Source organism: Rousettus aegyptiacus, unplaced genomic scaffold (assembly GCF_014176215.1).
Source record: "Rousettus aegyptiacus isolate mRouAeg1 unplaced genomic scaffold, mRouAeg1.p scaffold_m13_p_16, whole genome shotgun sequence".
NCBI classification, from domain to species: domain Eukaryota; kingdom Metazoa; phylum Chordata; class Mammalia; order Chiroptera; family Pteropodidae; genus Rousettus; species Rousettus aegyptiacus.
Window position 1 is genome coordinate 21,881,682 of NW_023416291.1, and position 20,617 is coordinate 21,902,298.

Consider the following 20,617-nt stretch of genomic DNA (forward strand, 5'->3'; position numbering starts at 1 on the left):
ATCTTCTAGCGATTAAAGAAAGATGTACCCAGGAAAGACACACAAAAAAACAGATTTAAAAAACATTTCTAGTAGATTTTTTTAAAAGACTGACCACTCAACAGAAAGATGGACAAAGGACTTGAATAATGGCGAGAAAACATATGAGATGATAGTCAACATCATTATTAATCAGAGAAATGCAAATTAAATATCAAGCATAGTGACACAAAGTAGAAAGTCTGACATTAGCAGACTTTAACGAATGGGCAACCATTTAGTGTTCTAGGTACTCTCGCGCATTGATATGGATGTGTAAATTGGTATGACTACTCTGGAAGATGGTTCAGCATGTAGTTAAGTGGAAGATTTGTAAACTCTATAAGCCAAGTCTATGTATGTACTCAGAGAAACTAAGACATATATAAAAGAGAGTACATGTCAAAAATGTTCTTAACAGCCCTAGGTGGGTATTATTCATCAGTGGTAGAATGGATAAAATCAACTGTGGTCTATTCATACAAAGTGGTCTATTCATAAAATGAATATAATTTTGTTTATATAAATTTCAAAGACAGGCAAGACTAAACTGTTTTTTTCTAGGTGTGTCTATGTACCGAGGAAATTCTTGTCACAAAAAATCAGGCATGGTTACAAGTTGAGAGAGGGAGAGTATAGCCATTATTAGGGACACATGGAGGGCTCTGTTTCTTGACATAAGTCGTGGTTATATGAGTGCTCACTTTATGATAAATAAAGTAATAATATATATAGCAACATATAAAACACTAATATTAATGGGAATACTTCAATAAACAGTGATTTGTTTTATGTACTTTTGTATATTTATGTACCTTTCTATAATCAGATCTAGAAATTATAAAGGTTAATATGTTGATTGCTACACCTGCTAATAATATGAACAATGTCCATGATGAAGGACTAGCATTGTAAATGTATGTGCACATGTGTGCTTGGTACTGATTCAAATGTAAACATCTTATAAATATCATTAACATACCTAGTGTTCTGTGGTGGAGTACTTTGGCTGACTCATTGCTATAAAAATTTTAAGATTTGGATAAGAAATGGTTACATAGAAATTTTAATATTTTGAAAGTGTTATACATTTTAATGATAATTTTAACATTTCAAAACTCATTATTTGGTAAAACTTAGAAGTTTGTAGAAAAAAATGGATATGGAGTCCCAGACATTCTAAGAAAGATATAATAATAAAATATTTCCTTTGGCTAGCCATAAATAAAATTTTCCTTTTATAGAGCAAAATCTATAATAAGATAACTTTTTACCTTTTAGAAAGAAATCATCACATCTTTTCAAAATTATTTATGATTATAGAAGTAAGGTTTTCTCAATACTAAAAATCAAACCTTTCTTTTAGGTACAGAGTGACTATTTGGCACCTCTGTAATATAGCAATATTTCTTTATCTCTCTTGAGATGCATTGCATTAAAGAATAGAAAGAACATTGTGAAAATGATAGAGAACATGGAGTATTTCTTTTCAGATGAGAGCCACATAATGTCTTTTATAGCTTATTACATTCTACTTTATTTTTTTCCCTTAAATAATGTCTTATTTACAAATTGGGATAGTAGTGGTTAAGAGCATGGGCTTTGGAGTTAGCTAGTGTCAGATCCAGCACTATTTCAACCTCTCTCTAAATATCAGTCTTATCTTCAAAAACACGAGTTTGATAATAATACTCCATATAGTTGGAGAATTGGATAAGTAACAATAAAAATACAATGGCACATAGTAAAGGCTGGAATCATTAGTTATTTTATTAATCAAACAGTAATTACATTTGTCGTCAAGGTATGTTTAGTTTAATAGACACATAGTATGTGTGTAACTGGGAAAACTGGAAGTTATTATGTGGAATGATCAGATATGAGAAGTGAAAGGATCAATTTGTTTTTCTTAACTAGTATAGATTACGTTCTTTTTAGGCAGAGGATGAAATGGGCCATCAGAGTTCTATTAAATCTGGACTGGCCAGTTTCATAGTAGACCATTCATCGGTTTCTCCACCCCATTTTTACCCCTGAGAGTTATTTTCACACTCCATAGGAAGAAAAGAGGTAGTTGAAGAAGTAGAAAAAAGACATTTCCTTCCTTCCTTTCTTCCTTCCTCCCTCCCTCCCTCCTTCCCTTCCTTCCTTCCTTCCTTCCTTCCTTCCTTCCTTCCTTCCTTCCTTCCTTCCTCCTTCCTTCCTTCCGATGAAACAAGGGCTATTCATCCATTTGCTCAGTCTTTTAAATTTAAAATGAGATGTCAGTTAAAGTTGACAGGATTAATTTTTCAGTCAGGTAAAGTGAGACTGTTCCATATTAATAAGGCTGTCTCCAACACCTGACTTAAAGGCCAGGTGTGCTGGGAAAGGTCACATGAGCGATGGTAAGAAGTGCTATCTATCACTGTAAAGGATGTAGGCTCATCTGCCTATTGGATGACTTCAGTGTATTGTTTTTCCCATGGAGGCCCTATTTTCCAACAGAAGGGAGGAGGCCGTCCTTGAAGCAGCACTTGTGTAAGCTGTTCCACTAATGCCAGTCGTCCATGGTGGTCTTCCTGTGCCACTGCAGCACACAGGTGGCCTTTTTGTGCCATCTCTGTTGAGGCAGAGTCAGTTTAAGAAGCAAGGAGTAGAGAGACTAACTCTGTTTATATGCTTAGAACGTTTAAAATTATGAGTCATTCAGTTGTTTCATTTTCATTGAGATAAATTTTGAAGAAGCAAGTGGGAGCATTCAAAATCTAATAAATAGGGTTATAGCAGCTAAGCCTCTCCTTATGCTGATCTCACAAAGAGAATCAAGAAATGTAATGTAGACATACCATGCTGAGTGTGACCAATGCAGTATGAAGGCCAGTGGTCTTTATCTGAAAATGATGTCCCTCGAGTGTATGTAAGCCATATGCTGGGCATAGAAGTTCGATCTCTTAATTTATACCGATTTAATAAACTTGTACAAGAATACTTTAAAAAACATATCTAATAAGAGTTCATCCAGAAATCTAAACAGTGAAAATGATAGACTGTAAGAAACGGCACAGCGCTAGAGGTTGGCAGTGAGGCGGCTTGAACGAGAGCAAAACTGGTTGGATGGTTTGAAGTCTTAGGTTAGTTTCTCTAGACACAGAGTCTGAGACAGGGATTCAGTACATGCAACTTACTGAAGAGAAAGAAAAGAACCTATAAGGGAGTGAGGGAAGTAGGATAGGAAAGGGGAAGGAGCTGAGCAAGGATGTGGCCTCAGGTAGCCTGGCCTTGGCCTGCTGCACAACGGGGGCTGGGAAGCTCTGGAGGTGTGGCGTGTGACTGGGTTCCGGCCCATGAGAAATGAGTGAATGCGTGGCCTGGAACACCTGGGGAGGCTCTTTAAAGAGAGAGGAAATGTCCTATTTTTTCTTTTTCTAGTCCTCAAAGTGGATGTGATGGCTGTAGCACCAGAAGACATCTTAAGTCCTTGAAAATAAGAGCCAAAAGCTAAGGATAATTGAGTAGAAAGAAGTCCCTGGTGATTACAGAGCCACCCTACCACCCCTAGACCACCTATCTCAAAAGCTTTCACTTAAAGTGAAAAAGAAATATAATTCTATCCTGTTTAAGTCGCTTTTCATTTTGTTCTGTTAAACTGATTGAAATTCCTAATTCGTATAGTGAGGTTGGACTGGACCAATTTTTGAGAGAGATGGAACATTCTGAGAGAGATGGTAAGATACTGTAGTCACCATGCTATGATGACAGGATCAACGCTGCTTTTTGTTTTCCTGCCCAAACTACTAAATCATAAGGAAGAAAAAAAAAAAGACTTTTTTTTGCTTTCTCCATATAATCGAGAACCTTACCTCTTTCAAACTGTAAACATGTTCATTTCAGTTTGGGCTCATTCATGTAGTCTGTAATAGCTTCTCTTCTTTTTAGACTTTCAGTATATAACTTAAAATGCTGCTTTACCAAAAAAGAAAAAAAGAAAAGAAGAGGTCTTGTGTTCTCTAACGTAGGGAGCTCCAGCCCCTGGTCTGTGGCCTGTTAGGAACTGGCCGCGCAGCAGGCGGTGAGCGGCAGGCGAGCTAGAGAAGCTTCACCTGTTTGCAGCCGCGCCCCAGCACCGGCATCATCGCCTCAGCTCCTCCTCCCACCGTCAGGCATTAGATTCTCATAGAAGCACCCGTCCCTGGTGCCAAAAATGTTGGGGACCACTGCTCTAATGCAAGTCTCCATTCCCTTGAATGTGGGGATTTAAAAAAATGAAACCACACTGGTAACCACTGAAATTATTTGATACAAGTGAAAATACGAATACCAAAGACCTCTGATACTCTTTAATAACTATTGGTTTATGCCCATTGTGAAGTGTTCACTGCTTATGTGCTGTTTCATTTAGCTGCCTGAATATGCAGGCTTTACAAGCAATGATACCAGAGATGTGGTTTATTAATATATAGCAGTGGATCTCACCTGGGAACAATTTTGACATAAGGAGAGGGGGAATATGTTTACCGAGCTCCTAGGTAAGATACCTAACAACCCCGTAAGGTACATAATCATCATCCCCATTTTTTCAAATGAGGAAACTGAAGCTAGTTTCTTGGCTGAGGTTACACAGTTAGTAAACAGCAGAGATGGAATTAGATTCCAGAACTGTCTCACGACAGAACGCATGCCTATTTCTCTGCTTCATGCAGCAGTCTGTGGGTTAGGATCTATTTCTTCCTAGCTTATAGAAGAGAAGAATATGTATTTGTTCTGGTGGGAGCCACCTTGTCTATGCAGCCAGCATGGATAGTCCTCGGTGAGAGTGTTCCTTTCAAGTTCCCTAACAGAGAGTGATTTCAGGCACTTAGGAATATGTCTTTCCTTGCCTTTTGTTCACTATCACCTGGTGGCACATGGAATTTCTTAATGTAATCACCTCACAGGGACTCGTAGTGTGAACTTCCCTTTAAAATTCACATGTTCAAGCGTATTTCTCATCTCTCTAGTCAGAATGTTTAAAACAGGGCTGGTACGCAAAGGTGAGCTAAAGTGTAGAAGGTCCAAGGAGCAGATGAGAACTCAGCCATCTTTTTACTTCCTTGTAGATTAAGCATTTTTCCAGTTTCTTGCGCTTTCTCTGGCTTTGCTAAGAGAGAAATCTTAAAACAGTCTCAAAATGGTTTGTTCCTTTTAAATCTTATTTAGGGAAGGTGGATGGAGAAATCACAAACAGTTGGTAGGTGTCAAGAGGTCAGTTCTTTTCAAGAATACTCCAAATCCCAGGCCTCATTAATCAGCATGGAGAGTGTTATAGAAGAATTTTAAGCACAAGGTATTGTTTTTAAGCCAGTTATTCTCTTTTTACAAACTATAGCAAGCCCATTACTTGCTTTCCTGGGACATGAAGACAACCGAATAATGTCAATAATTTATCCTCTTAGAGTTTTCTAAAGCCGAATGGAGGGCACGATGAACTTTGCAACACTTGGTGAATCTGTGTGAAAGAGTTCTGGGTTTTCGATGATTATGCTCACCCAGTGTTCCACAGAATTCTGTGGCTACCTTGAAACTGATCTTTCCACACATCTCTGGTCCTCAGTCTGTCCGGTCAAGATCCCTATGTGGGCTCATGCTCAAATGACCAGCTTCATTTCCTTCCAGGCCCTTTGGCAGAAACTGATTTTGTCTCTCCATTTGTCTCTCCATAGCATATACCAAGCTTGTTCTCACTTCCGAGCCTGTGCCTGTGATGCTCTCCTCCCCACCAGAAATGCCAGCCAGCTACAGGGCACTTTGTTATGTTGTCTTTGATTGTTTTGCTCTAACTTCTCGTGTATCAGTTTTGAAAGGAGAAAGGGCTTTGGTGTCAGATCTAGGTTTAAATCATGGGATGGCTGTTGGCCTGCTATGTGACATCAGGCAGGTCACTTAAAGTCTCTGATCCGTAGCTTCCTTTTGTGTCAAAGAAGGTTAAGAATACCTGCTATTTTTGTAACTTAATGGGTTAGCAGGACCACTTCTTGTATTTCCAGCAGCTCTCATCTGGGCTTCATGCTTGCTGGAGAAGATAAACTCCAGGGCTTTGATAAAGATGCTAGCCATGCTATTGCTGCTTTTGCAAACAGTACCAGTTCCTATCATGTCCCTGAAGGCACCATGCCGTTCTATAACTCCTACCTTTGGCCTCCTGGAAAATGTCTTTCATCCCTCATGCCATCATTTGCTTTTTCAAGACAAGACTTACTCCTTCTATACAGCCCTGAAGGACGTAGGCCCCTCTTGCACTGATTAGGTGAACTTACCCACTCCTTCCTTTGAATTCCTGTATTCTTCTAATCTGCACAGACTTTTCCCCCATAACATTTTGTTAATGGACTCAATATTTGTGTCTCCTCCAAATACATATGTTAAAATCTAATTTCCAATGTCATGCTGTTTGGAAGTGGGGCCTTTGGGAAGTGATGAGGTCATGGGGGCTCTGCTTTCGCAAATGGGATCAGTGGTCTTGTAAGAGGAGGTCAAAGAGCCAGCTCACTCTCTTTCGGCTACATGAGGACACAGCAAGAAGACAGCCGTCTCCCACCAGGAAGAGATTTCTCACCAGACCCCGAACTGGCTGGTGTCCTGACTTCCAGCCTCTAGAACTGTGAGAAATAAGTTTCTGTTGTTAAGCCACTGGTTTATAGGTGATGGTATTTTGTTAGAGCAGTCCGAGCTTACTAAGACACATTTCCAACACTCAATTATGCTTATTGGTTTCCATCTATTTCCTCTTACAGTATTAGGAAGGAAGGTGGCCTTGTTGAAAATGAGACCGTGTCTTATTTCTAAATCCCAGTACCGAGTACTTTGCCTGAGAAAGGGAAGGATAGATGAATGGGTGGAAGGAGGGAAAGAAGGCAGGCAGCCAGGGGAGAAAAAGAGCTTTAAAAACTACTTTTTCAATGATTTTTGTTTGGTTTTGTTCCACTATTTTGTACAACTTTCTATTCCCCTTTCTTGCACCCCAGTGGGTATGAGCTCAGGAGATACAAGATAATGCCAACAGGCCTGATTTTTGCAAGCTTCATATCAGAGACCAAGAGTGAGGACATTGCATTGAAAAGGTCTTTATGGATAGGGACAGGAGAAGGAGAATTTACTCAAAGAATTTTTTACTTTTCTTGAATTTGTTTTCCATTGAAATGAAGACTGGGTTAGAGATTAGCAGAGTTAAAATTAACTAGAAAGGTAATTCTGCTAAAAAAAAAAAAGATGTAATAAAACAGTTTAAAATTAAATAATACTTTTTTGCACACGTAAAATGAATTTCGATCCTCTCTTTGTATTTATCTGTGTGACCTCTGCTGTGTAGATATTGGAGAGATTAATATGAATAGTTCTTTCCAGGGGAATAAATGGCTCCTTCTAGAGTATCTTACATGAGGTCATGTGTTATTTTTATTTCAAATTAATGATTTTTAAATATTCTAAGACTTATTGTACAAATAAATGTATTTAACACCTACATAACTTTTTATAGTCAACAAAATGCTTTACAGGTTTTATCTTATTTACTTCTCACAACAAACTGATAGGGTAGGCCTTTACAGTCCCTGTTTTACAAATGAAGTTTGAGTCTCAGAAAGGTGAGGTGATTTGCACAAAGCATGTCAGTGGCAAAGTCAGTCTTAAAAACAAGATCTTATAGCTCAAAATCCTAGGCTTCTAAGAAGAGATTTAGTAAACAGGTTTTCCACACTGTTTTGCATTTATAACCTAAACCAATGGAGGTTGAAAGAAATGGTGAAAAGTTTAATGATGCTAAACATCTGTAAATGCAATGTATTAAAAATAACAAGAACAGAAAATCCATATCTATGGGTTTTTCAGTCTGTTGAGCATCAAATCATATTTCCCAGTGAACCATCTGCTTCCAAATTTCCAGCTCCTATCCATTTAATAAGCCCCTTCATCAGTGAAATGAAAAGTACATGCATTGAAATTAACCAAACATACACAGAATTATGTGACTATGTGTGTGTGGTTTTGTGTAAAGATATTATACCTTCTCCTCAGGATGAACTTTGATGGAAGGAAATCAATCAAATTAGCATTCTTATTCATGAATAGACCAGAGAGAGTTAATGTCTTGTCCGGTATCACTTAGGATTCAAGTGAATCTGAATAAGGCTTTGATGTGTCCTCTTCATCCCCTACTGGATCTCTTCAGCACTTTCATATCTTTCTTCGCAGCTAGGCAGGGGTTTAGCCAGAGTGACCAGTAAGAGAGTGTATTGTTTCTTACATGGGAAGGTTTTAGTTTCACTAGAACATCAAAAAAAAGGGCTGGGATCAGAAGATCAGGGCTGTAAATTCAAATCTGTAAAACTTCTGCTGCAGATGGGGGCTGTAACTATGTGAATAACTCCCATCATTCCAAAGGATGGATAGGCACTTCGGGTTTGTGCAAAGAGAAAGGTGTGGGGAATCTGGCGCAGAGCTGTGGATAATGCCCACGATGTTTCTCCTCATTAAAACTGCCCGGAGTGAGCTGGGGACAGCCCAAATCTACATAAAGAAGACAGGGTCAACAGTGACAGGAGCCATACCAGTATTGTCGTATTACAAGTAACAGATGTTCAAGTTAGAATTTAAAGGGATCATGGCTTAAGAGAAGAGTCTATAAAGAGTCTACCCAGGTCGCAATAGTAGTATAACCTCCAATTACATAAATAACCCATGGGTTGTTTTTTGCAGTTATGCATTGCCTCGGGAAAATGCCATTGGTATTTTGATAGGGATTGCATTGGATCTGTAGATTGCTTTGGATAGTATGCATTTTAATGAATTCTTCCAATCCACGAATGTGGTATGTCTTTCCATTTATTTGTGTCTTCAATTTTTTTCTTTAGTGTCTTATAGTTTTCTGAGTATAGGTCTTTTACCTCCTTGTTTAAATTTATTCCTAGGTATTTTATTCAGTAGACAAAGAGAATGTACTACATATATACAATCGAATATTACTCAGTTATAAAAAGAATGAAATCTTTCCATTTGTGATAACTTAGATGATAGAAGGTATTATGCTAAATAAAATAAGTCAGACAGAAAGGACAAATACTATATGATTTCACTTATATGAGGAATCTAAAATGAATGAATGAATGAATGAATGAATGAATGAACAATCAAAGCAGAAACAAACTCATAGTTATAGAGAACAAACTGATAGTTTCGAGAGATGGGGGAATGGGCAAAAAAGGCGAAAGAGATTAAGTACAAATTGCAGTTATGAAATTAGTCACACAAATGTAAAGTATAGCATAGGATATACAATCAATATTAGTGTAATAACTGTGTATGGTGTTAGATGGGTGCTAGACTTGTAAAGGTACTCATTTGGTGAAGCATATAAATGTCTGATGATTGAATGAAACTAATATAATATTGTATGTCAACTGTATCTGAAAAATAAACTTAAAAAATAATGTAAAAAACAGATAATGAAATGCATTGCCTTACATACTTGCCTAGAATGACAGTTACATGCATCTTTTCTGGCCAACCGAGCACAATTTAGTGAAATCTTCCAGATGTTTCTACCCCTTAGGTTGTCATGTCACTACAAGAAAACCTCTAAATATGAATGTAAGCTTAAGGGTTTCATTGTGCACTTCATCTATCGGATAATTTGTGAAAATATGATCAGTGGAAGAGCCCATTATTATACCATTTTTTTGGAATAATTATTCATTTTCCCATTTTGTTTGATTAAAAAGCCAATTTTATCCATAAGCAACAATTTCCCACAATCCTGTGATAATTCAAAGACCTTCAACCAAACACACAGATATTTATTGTCTTCAATGTACCAGGCATACAGAATTTTATCAAAACTTGTTGAAAATATAAATAATCATGCCTGAAGATTCTCTTTTACTCATATATTAATTTCTCTTGCAAAAGAAGGAAAAGTTAAATAGATTTAAACAGCTTCAAACAGACACCTGCTTTTCTACATCTTGTGCTGAATGGGGAGGGGTCAAATTTTACCCCAAATCAGCCATCCAGCCATTTTTTTTTCTTCATGGAGAATATTTCAGAAGGAACAATAATGCTACTACCATCATATCTTTATGCACAAAAGGCTGGGAAGTAGTCATGTAAGAAAAGCTCTACTTGTAAGCGAAGGAGGGAAAATTGAAGAAGGCAAAGTAAAAATATTGCCAAAGTGCATTTTGGAATGGCTATTTATCCAGTCTTTCAGATTCCACAGGGATGTGAGCTTTACGAAGGGAGAGTGTGCTTTTATTCTTTGTTGTATCCTCAGCGTCTGGAAGAGTACTCAGTACATATTAGTTGCTTAATGAATAATGCTTATACTATAATAATACTTGTATAGTGTATACTATAGTGACATTTATACTGTAATACGCATAGATTTTATACTATAATAATAATGCTATAATAGTTATATGAAAATATAACTTACACAGAAATGAGATAGATATTTTAATTTGGTTTTATACAATGTTTATTAGAGGCATGGGTTGGTTTCTTTTTATTATATATTATTAAATTAATATTTTGATATTAATATTGACTCTTTAAGCTGCTGATTAGTTCTTAGTCCCTTCGTGACCTCTGTGCACTGAGGAGAGATTGGGACTCTGAAGGTGGGAGAATGAGATTTCTAGACGGTCAGCTAAGCTGGGGGTGTGAACAAGTAGGTGTCAGAAATAACCACCCTCAACACACACGTACACACGGACACACCATAGATAGCCTATGGCTTGACCCTACACCCTACTAGTTTGTTACTGCTTAAACCTTTCTTTTTGGCCTGCAGTTTGGGTCATGAATTCAAGCTCATCTATCTGTTAATTGCCATAGCAAACCTTTGGTGTCCTCAGCTACTGCACTTATCTCTACTGGTCAAAGGTATGAGCTCATTTGTAGCTTTTTCCTATAGCTCTTAAGAAAGATTGTTTTATTTACATGTGAATTTACATTTGCATTTACCAAGTAAATGTGATCAAGCACTCCAGTATTGGTTGCAGAGTCTTGGATCACAAGATATAAACTCATACATTCTTCGTAGAAGTCTATCTGTCTGATGCTTTGCCAGCTACAACAGCTGTAAACCTCTGTCCTCTGGAAGACTCACAGAGGAGAATGGGGAACAACTATGTAATAACAATGCAGTGCAATGAAACCTCTAAGAGAGGGACCTGCAAGGCCCGACAGAGCCAGAGGAGTCCGTGACTGTCACAGCTGTGAGGTGCTCTGAGGGAAGGTTTTGCAGAGGTACAAAGGTTTTGAAGATGCTTGAACAAGTCTTAAAGGTTAGACAAGAGAAAACTGTCTGCATGACGGGGTAGAGTGGAGAGAGCGCTGTAGACGGTGTACCTGAGAAAGGGTAGTTTAGAGGACTCGGAGTTTCCTCACCTCATTACTGCGATTAAAATGTTGCTAACAGATTACAAAAGAACCTTGAAAATATCTGGACAAATGCTAAAACCTTGTTATTCAAAGTGTGATCTAGTGACTCTGTACCACCCATGAGCAGGTTAGAAATGCAGAATTTCAGGGTCATCCCAGACCTCCTGAGCCAGAATCTCCATTTTAACAATCCCCAGGTGATTCATATGTGTGTTAAAATGTGAAAATATGAAACTGTTCTTTTTGGAAGATTGAATCTTCTGTGGGAGGAGTTTGGGGCACTTTTTAAAACTGAAACTGATACTTGAATGATGTAGTCAACATGTGCGACGTTTGTTTTGACAACAGTATGGAGAACTATAGGCGATCTATATTAAACCTGTGGCTGTTTAACTTTGGAGACTAAATTATTCACTTAGAAATTGACCGCCATCTACACTTTAGCTGCCGCGACAGGGTGGGAAGTGTGTTGGCCTAACTTTAAGTCTCAGGTTTTCCTTTGATTAGGTATATGACCTTAAGCCAAATGCTTTCAACTCGCTGAGTATCAGGGTTCCGTGTGTGTGTGTGTGTGCGCGCGCGCGCATGTGCGTGTGTGTTGTGTGTGTATGTGTGTGCCATTTATAAACTCCCCCTGTGTGCCAGTATGTTACCCCATTCCTTATCTGCCAAGTGAGGGGCAAGACCTGCCACACAAGGTGTCTCATTAGGATTCAAAGAAACAATGTATGTCATGATGCTTTGCAAGATAAATGGAATAGGTTATGATTTAAATATCTGCATAGAAAAATACATATTTATAGACCATCTACTATGATTCAAGACCTGTGACAAATTTACCTAAGTTCAGAGATATTTGTTATAATTAAAATAAGCCAAGCAAAACAGATATATTTTATGCTCATTTAAGGTGAGAGGTGTCAAGATGAAATTAAAAGAAGCACTTAGCACACAAGTCATGGAAAACATGCGAACGGCCTTGTTGTTCAGTCCAGCCCAGTAACCCTTTCTGCTTTCCACTTTCCCAGGAATGCGCCAAGGCAATGACCACGGCTCTCAGTACCGCTCGGCCATCTATCCGCTCTCCACCACGCAAATGGAGGCGGCCCTGAGCTCCAAAGATGACTACCAAAAGGTAGGGTCTCTTCCCGCTCCTGGCTTCCGCATGCCATCGGCCCCCGCCGTCAGCCCCGCCAGGTCGGCCCCACCTGCGCGGCGAGAGTCTGGTTCATTTCACCCGGCACTGTGTTCCATTTGCACTTTTTTGGTAATGTCTGTCAGCCTCTTGGAATAGAGCCACTCTGCTTCATAAATGTGCTCATTTCTGAGATTTTAAAAACAGACCTTTATGCATTTCTCTTTAAAATCAACTTATCCAGATGAATATGTAGCTTGGCCTATAGTCTTTCTCCCTCTCTTTGTCTCTCTCCGGCTGTCTCCCTGCATCACTCACTTTTTCTTTCTTCTCTCTGTATTAATTTGCTCAGGTTCATAACAAAGTACCACAGACTGGATGGCTCGAACAACTGAAATGTATTCCTCACAGTTCTGGAGGCTGGGAGTCTCCTCCTGGGGGCTGTGAGAAGAGGATCTGCTCCAGGCCTCTCCCCTTGGCTTGTGGATGGTCCTCCTCTCCCTCTGTGTCTTCACATCATCTTCCCTCTATGCATGTCCATTTCTGTGTCCAAATTTCCCCTTTTTAAAGAACAACTGTAGTCATACAGGACTAGGGCCCAACCTAATGACCACATTTTAACTTGATGACCTCCATAAAGACCCCGTTTCCAAAGAAGGTCACATCTGAAGTCCTGGGGTTGGGACGTCAACATATCTTTTTGGGAGGCACACAGTTTAACCTGTAATGCTCTGTTTCTTATTGAATAATAATAAAAATACTTCTCAGAAATGTAGACATCACATCATAAAATAATTATTTTCACTATTGTATTATATTTTTAAAATCTCCTCTGATAGAGATTTGATTCCTTTAAAAATAACTTGAGTTGCTGTAATATTTAGAACTTTGTGATAACGTTTAAATTTTAATTATTGTTATATTTTGATTTGGATTCACATTTGACAATAGAGCGAGCAGCTACTGTCATGCCGATCTATTTTAGAATTACGTAAATAGTCTGATATGCAACAGTTCCCAGGAATGTGTGGATTCTCCACCTATTCCCCATGGTGGCAGAGGTGGCAGTAAGAGAGAGACAGGGATAAGAGTGTATCTACTAATGAAAAAGTAACAGGACGTGCAACTCATGGTCACTTCAAGTCCAAAAAGCAGAGAGGGCTGAAGGAGGTGCTGACAGGGCTTCCTTTGTCCCTCAGCACGCCCCCTGCCTCCCTCCAGGGCTGTGCCGTCTGCCTGGGCCATAACAGTAGGAGGCCTCCAGGATGGCCCTCACCAGACTCTGCCCCTGTGTAATCGCCTCTCCTTGAGAATGGGCTAGATTTAATGACTCACCCCTATTGAATGACAGAAGTGATGAGCTATTACTTCTGAGATACGTTTATTAAAGATTGTGGCTGAAGGAAACTGGACTTTGGCTGGTAAACACACAATAGAATATATAGACGTCAAAATATAATGTTCACCTGAAAATTATATAATTGTATTAACCGATGTTACCCCACTAAACTTAATTTTTTTAAAGTTGAAAATAAATGAGTAAGTGAAGATTGTGGCTTTTATCTTGGGAGCCTTTTCCTCTCACTCTCTTGGATCACTTGCCCTAGGGCAAGCCAGTTGCCCTATTGAGAGGCAGCCCTGTGTAAAGGCTTATGTGGCAAGGGACAAAGGCCTTCAAGAACCCCCTGAGCAAGCTTGGAAGCCCCTCAACCTCAGTCTAGCCTTCAGGCGAGAGAGTAGCCATGGCTGATGGTTTGACTGCAGCCTCATGAAAGACCTCATGCCAGAGGTATCTAACTAAGCCATGCTATAAAAACAATGAGATGATAAATGTTTGTTTTCTGAAGCTGCTAAGTTTGGGAATAATTTGTGTGTGTGTGTGTGTGTGTGTGTGTGTACATATATATATATATATGTACACACACATGCACATATATATATTTCTATTCTAAAAACTTTTAATTGTAAATTATCTTCCTCATATTCCTTTCATTGTAACTTTTCTGATAATGGTGAGTTTACTTGGACATCCATGATGGCAGTTAAGCATGTAACCTCTAGCATCAAAGTGTCTCAATTTGTATTTCGGTTGTGCGACTTTTTATCAAGTGCCTAACACTTAGAAAGCCATATATCTTATTTATTCAAGCAAACCTATAAGGATGAGAGATGTCATTATTATCTCCATATTTTAGATTCCCAAAGTCCCAGGTTAAGTTAGTAGAGTAACTGAAATTAGAAAAATAAGACTGGATGCAGAGAGATGAATTAGGCAGCTGTTGTAGGACCCCAAGCCAGAAACGATAGGAGCTTTGTCTAGTATGGTCACAAAGTATGAACGAAACAAAGCGATATTTAGGAAGTAGAACTCATAGAACTTGGAACTTGATTGAAAATGGAAAATAAATGAGGAGGAGAAGCCCAGGGTGATTTATAGGTTTCTGGCTAGTGACGATTTATATAAAGGTATGGAGGAGCCAAGGCAGCTTTGTGGAGAAGGTAAATGTGGAGTTTAAGGTACCTATGATCTGGACATCCAGATGATTGCTAGGAGGAGACACAGGCTGGTCCTACCTTGCGGGGAGGGTAGTTGTGGATGTTAACTGGGTTGATGGTTGTAAAGGACAGGGTCTGGCACATATTAAGTGCTCAACAAATGGTAATCCTTATTCTTATTGGGAGTTAACTTATATTTGGTGAATGCAGCCCAGGTTACTAATGCGATCACAAGGAAAGTGATGAGATGAGAGGAGAAGGCTTAGGGCCTGAGGGACTCCCGCGCTTGAGAGACGGGTAGGGAAGACACTGCCCCGGGCTTGGTACAGAATCAGCCCCAAGCAAGAACTTAAACATTAGTTCTGTTTGGTTTAATATCACTCTATTTAATTATAAAGGCAATGTTAGTAGTTAATACTTAAAGTTGCCTATGGTAAATGCTATATATAAATTGTCTATTGTAATGATACACAGTCCCTTAAGATACCAATAGTAATACTAAGAGACTCGGGAAGAATATTAATTTCCCTCCAGAATATCTCAAAATGGTGTTCACAATGAAGATTTTAAGTTCAAAAGGTCAGTGTCTTCCATGTATGATGAAAGGCTAATGTATACCTAATATCCTGGTTTCTACTATGATAAAGTTTCTTACCCGTGCCTCTGAATAGAACCACTTTGGTTTGAGATAACTTATACACATATGAAATTAAATTTAGTTATTAAATATGAACTGTTTTAATATTTTCCCCATTGTTTTTATAGATTTGAGGAAACGTTACTGTTTTATTCTAGACAGTTCTAATCAAACACTTTTTGGGCATTCTGTACCTAAGCATATGGAATTAAATATATACATCCATATCTATATATACATTTTTTTCTTGGTTTTTAAAAGTAGGGCCTTTTTTGCATAAACGCTGAGGTTGCATGTGCCCCCAGCATTTAGATAGCCACTGCTGTTAATATAATCACATGCAACTGCTTTATCACCAACTCAGAGAACAAATACTGTCCCATCTCCTTTATTTTATATGTAAATAAAACTGGCGCTGGCTTCCACCAAAGGCAGGGCACTTCGGTCTGGCTCCTTGGCCAGGAGACTCAAGATTCCAAGCCTTTCACTCTTCTGTTGGCTCATTGCCAGGGCACAACTGTCAAGGAGCATGGGGCCCTGTGGCCCTCAGAGGTGCTGCTCCAGGAGCTGCTCTTCCCTTTTCCTTTCAGGAGATGCACAGCATGAGGGTCAAGTAGTCTTCCTTTCAGCCACCACTGGAAAGAGCTGCTTACTGAAAACCGCAGCCCTGGGGACCCTTGGCTGAGCTCAGTCAAGTGCAAAGCTCTTTTAATTCCCAGCACAGCCATTGCCCAAGGGCCCCCACCCAGAAGCCCTGGATCAGGATTTGTCCCTCTGTCCCTTAAGCACCAAGAACTATCATCCCCACTCCACTTTTTCAGATCCATGAGGGATCAAACATTTTCCTTTTCAGGAACCAAAAAACAAATTATATTATTGTGTCACCTACACTGATGAACGGGAGGGCTAACTGTGCACCTATACATACGTGACCGTTGTGGTTTTTATTTTAGTCCAGGTACCATGGGAAGCAGAGCCCGTGACAAAGTCTTGTGTGTGAGGACTTACTGAGGCATGTGTGGCCACGGAGCAGGAATGAAGGGAAGGAGCATGGAAAAGGGAAGGAGGGAGGACCAATTTAAGTTGGCCCCTGCTATCAGTAACCGGTTGTTGGGACCAGTCATTCTGAGGGGTGGTTCACGCTCCATCTCTAAGTTGCACATGTGTAGGCTCAGGCTACTGTGTCCCTGGGGCAGGATGCAGGAGGCAAGAGGCATGTGGCACGGCTGCGAGGTGAGGTGCTAAAGGGTTGCACCTGCATAAAGTTAGAGTCCATGCAGAGCTGAGCACTGCAGCAGGCAAGAAGAGAAAGGTGAGGCCAGGAGGATCTGAGCTGGTGCGCGAGAGGTGGCCAATACGACGGCCGACAAGTGGTCTTTCCCCCAACCCCACCCCACCCAGGCTGGCAGCTGACTAGAATGTCTCGGGTTTACCGCGATTCCGTGACTTTCTGGCACTTTATGGAATTTATATGTTACACATAGCTACATAATAACAATAATAATCATAGAACAGCAACAACAATACCAACTGAGTACTTACTACATGCTAATCACTGTTTAAGCACTTTATTTAAATGAAGTCTAAATGAAGTCATTGATATATTTCTGACTATATTTATCTATGTACCTAGATAAAGTGAATATGTTTAGCTATAGATACGTGTGCATCTTTCTTATCCTTATGTAAAATTGCATGCATTCATGTATCTCTTGTTTCTAATTTTGAAACTTGTATAGATTTCTAAATGTCCATTCAATTGGTATAATTGATAACACACAAGAAAAAAAATCAATAATTTTCAATACCTATGAGAGGTGATATTATTAGCTTTTACAAGATAAAGAAGTTGATATGTGCTTTTACATTTGCCTTAAAAAGTAATGCGGTTTCTCATGCATCCCACAGAATAGGGGGAGAGTCTCAGATAGCACTAGTTGCCTTAATAGTTGAGTGAAGGAGAGGAGGAAGCTGAATAGGTAACCTCTGGACTTGGCTTTCCTGCGTTTTCTATCTAGTGTAACCTTGGACAAATTCCTGAAACAACAGAGGTCTTTAATCTAGGATGAGTCATTTCTTAACAATACTAGATTAGGGTCTAGGATGCTGTAATCTCATCATAAACATTTAGGTTTTTTTCTAAGGTCAGGGAGGTCCTACAGGTGACTCCTTTTATGCATTTTATATCTATGTACTATTTTCCCCTTTAAGAGTTGGCATTTCTAGCCGTTACTACATTCTGGGAATTCATCTTTTTGAGCCCTGGTGCGACCCCTATGCCCTAACTGTAACATTGACCTAGGTTGCTAATTTAATAGTCTTCACGCGTTTGCCCCCAGTGACCTCCTAGTAACCAGTTTCTTCAGCTACTTTTTTATTTGTGAAGTTTAGAGTGACAGTATTGCTTACCCCGAAGCAGCCATTTGAACATAAAATTAGCTGATTTTATCACAGGGACCAATTGTTGAGCTAATTAGATGTGCAGTACTGCTGATGAGCTAGAAACCCAAAGTGATTTCTCATCTAGACTGTGGTTTTGTGCAAAGATCTCTGGGTTGTAGGCTCACCAACAAACGTAGGAAAGGAGAAATGGCTGAAGAAGTTTGCTAATTTCTACTCAGAGGAGAATGGAGAATTTTACAAAAGGGCATTAGGGTGAAATGAACTTCAGTCTGGGTCCATTGACCTTGAAAGCACTGGATTCTGCTCACAGAATCCGACAGCTCCTTCATGTCTTTGGTGATCAGAAGACCCTGCACGAAATGTGAGGGCGTTTTTGCTTTTGGACGAAGGCTTCATAATCTTTTCTTAACTGTATTTTCATATTTTTTCAGAGTTTCCTGGTGGAATTATTTGCTTATAGTATTACTTGGAGGAGATAATCTGATGTATTATTAATTGTTTTGGGATTATCAAATGTAGCATTTCCTCCGAGTGAACCTGTCATGACAAACATTTTCTGATATTCTAAACTGAATTATGGCCTCTGGCAGGATTGAGGGGTCTGCATGTGTGATTCTTACATCCTGAAAATACAACTCTTCCCCATTTAAGAATTAAATCTTTTGACCACTGATAGATTACATTTCTTGAAATTTGACAGAGAATGAATAAATTAAAGATTGTTCTCCAGGCCACATGACCGCCGTCCTTCCCAGCTCCTCAAACAGCTTCACAAACAGCACAATCTTTTTCTTTTTCTGAATAATATTTTTACGTGAATGTTAAATTACGTACTATGTGGCAAATATAAAACAGTATTTAAAATTCGTCTTTATCATCCTCTCAGCCTGTGTGTTCCTTCGTTCACCCACCTACCCACTCACCCCTCCATTCATCCGTCTATCCATTGGCTTCATCATAGCTATAATCTCTAAATATTTACCATATTTTATCTTAAATCTCAATTATCTGGCAGTCCATCATCTATACTCTATATAGTGTTATTTTAAAGAAAAACACCTGAGTAGACAATAAAAACAGTATGCAATGATTGGATTATAACAAGCATTTTATAGAATTGCTTCAGCTTTGATTATTTAATTTTTCTTCACAAATTTTGGATTTATTTTATAATTTTGTTCAGCTTTGGTTATCTAATTTTTGTCCCAAAGCACTCAGATTGCAGCCACATATTCAGTGATTCCCCATGATCTCCGGTTAAGTCCTGAGAAGTTACTCTTTGGCTGCTGAGTGTATGTGTGTATGTCTGTGGGGGGGCAGGGGGTGGAGAAAGAGGAGGAGGGTTGGGGAAGAGGGAGAAGGAGAGGGAGAGGGAGAGAGGGAAACAGAGAGACAGCTTTCATTTCCAAATAACCTACCTACTGCAGCTACCAATTTAGTTTTTGCTTCTCTTTTCTAGCATAGTTCAAATGTCATCTCTGCACCAATGCAGAACTGGTCCAGAACTACCCTCTGGGTTCGAGATCCGCATATTCCACTGCCTACTTGTTATTTCTACTTATTTGTCAACATAATATTCCCTAAACTGGAGGCTTGGTTCCCACCCTGCCCCCAATAAACAAACCCCACAGCTCCTTGGCCAACCCCAGCCATTGACAGCCTTCCCAGTCTTCATTGTTTAACTTGCTTAAGCAAGATCCCTAGGAGTCATCCCTAACTGACCCCTTTCCCTCATTCCTCACCTCTAATTAATCAGACTAACCTAGATTCTACTTCTACATACATCTCCGGTGTGTCTGCTTCTCTTTCATTTTCATGTTTACTATCATAGTTCAGGCCATTATTATCTGTTCCCGGACCACAGGGCCACTTACCTCTCTGCACACCGCGTACCCACACAGGGCAGTCTGAGCATCTTTCTAAATCTAATTCCAGTCATTTCCTTTTCCTTGTCAAACGTCCATGGCTTTCCCGTGACATTCAGAATAAAATCCAAACTCCTTAGCCTATAAGGTCCAACACAATCGTTTTGCTGTCTTCCCATAAAGCATATGTAACTTCTAGTCAGAGTGCCTGACTATCATTGCATATCTAAGAATTAACATATAATTCTTGTTTAGAGCTTAGAACCTTTGAATAAAGCTCAAGAACTTCTAGAAATCTGGAGACATAGGATGAGAACCACAGTCTCTCATAGAAAATTTCACAGCTGTACAGCGAACATCATAAAGGATGGTTTCATATTTATGTTTCAAAATTGACTTCTGTGTAGACTCACTGTTGCCACCAAGAGACCAGATTCAGAGGTTTGAGGAACTGCTGCTTTGTTTAGTAGGTGTCGTATACCCTCAGAAATTAACCACTGCGTTAACCAGTGTTTCTTACCCCGAGGCCTATCTTGCAAACTTTCTTCATACAAGAAATTACTAAATATCATAGCAATATTTAGTAATGTGAGGTCAGTGGTTGGTATGTGAAACTGTCTTCTTGCTCTGATTTCCAAATTTCTGACTTTTAGTCCCTGTCATAGT

General features: G+C 39.3%; 1 protein-coding gene across 6 annotated transcripts in view; it reads left to right on the forward strand.

The window, feature by feature from the left end:
• MSRA (methionine sulfoxide reductase A) overlaps positions 1-20,617 on the forward strand; it is a 329,836-nt gene that overhangs the window by 228,695 nt on the left and 80,524 nt on the right. For 3 of the 6 annotated variants that reach the window (XM_016160905.2, XM_016160906.2, XM_016160909.2), the window contains exons 5-6: positions 12,444-12,550; positions 12,903-13,325. In XM_016160905.2, coding sequence (XP_016016391.2) covers positions 12,444-12,550; positions 12,903-13,118 — 323 coding nt within the window. In that variant the 3' untranslated portion in view covers positions 13,119-13,325. Of the gene's footprint in view, positions 1-12,443; positions 12,551-12,902; positions 13,326-20,617 lie in introns of those variants that run through there. The other 3 variants (XM_016160907.2, XM_016160910.2, XM_016160911.2) reach the window with 1 other exon arrangement.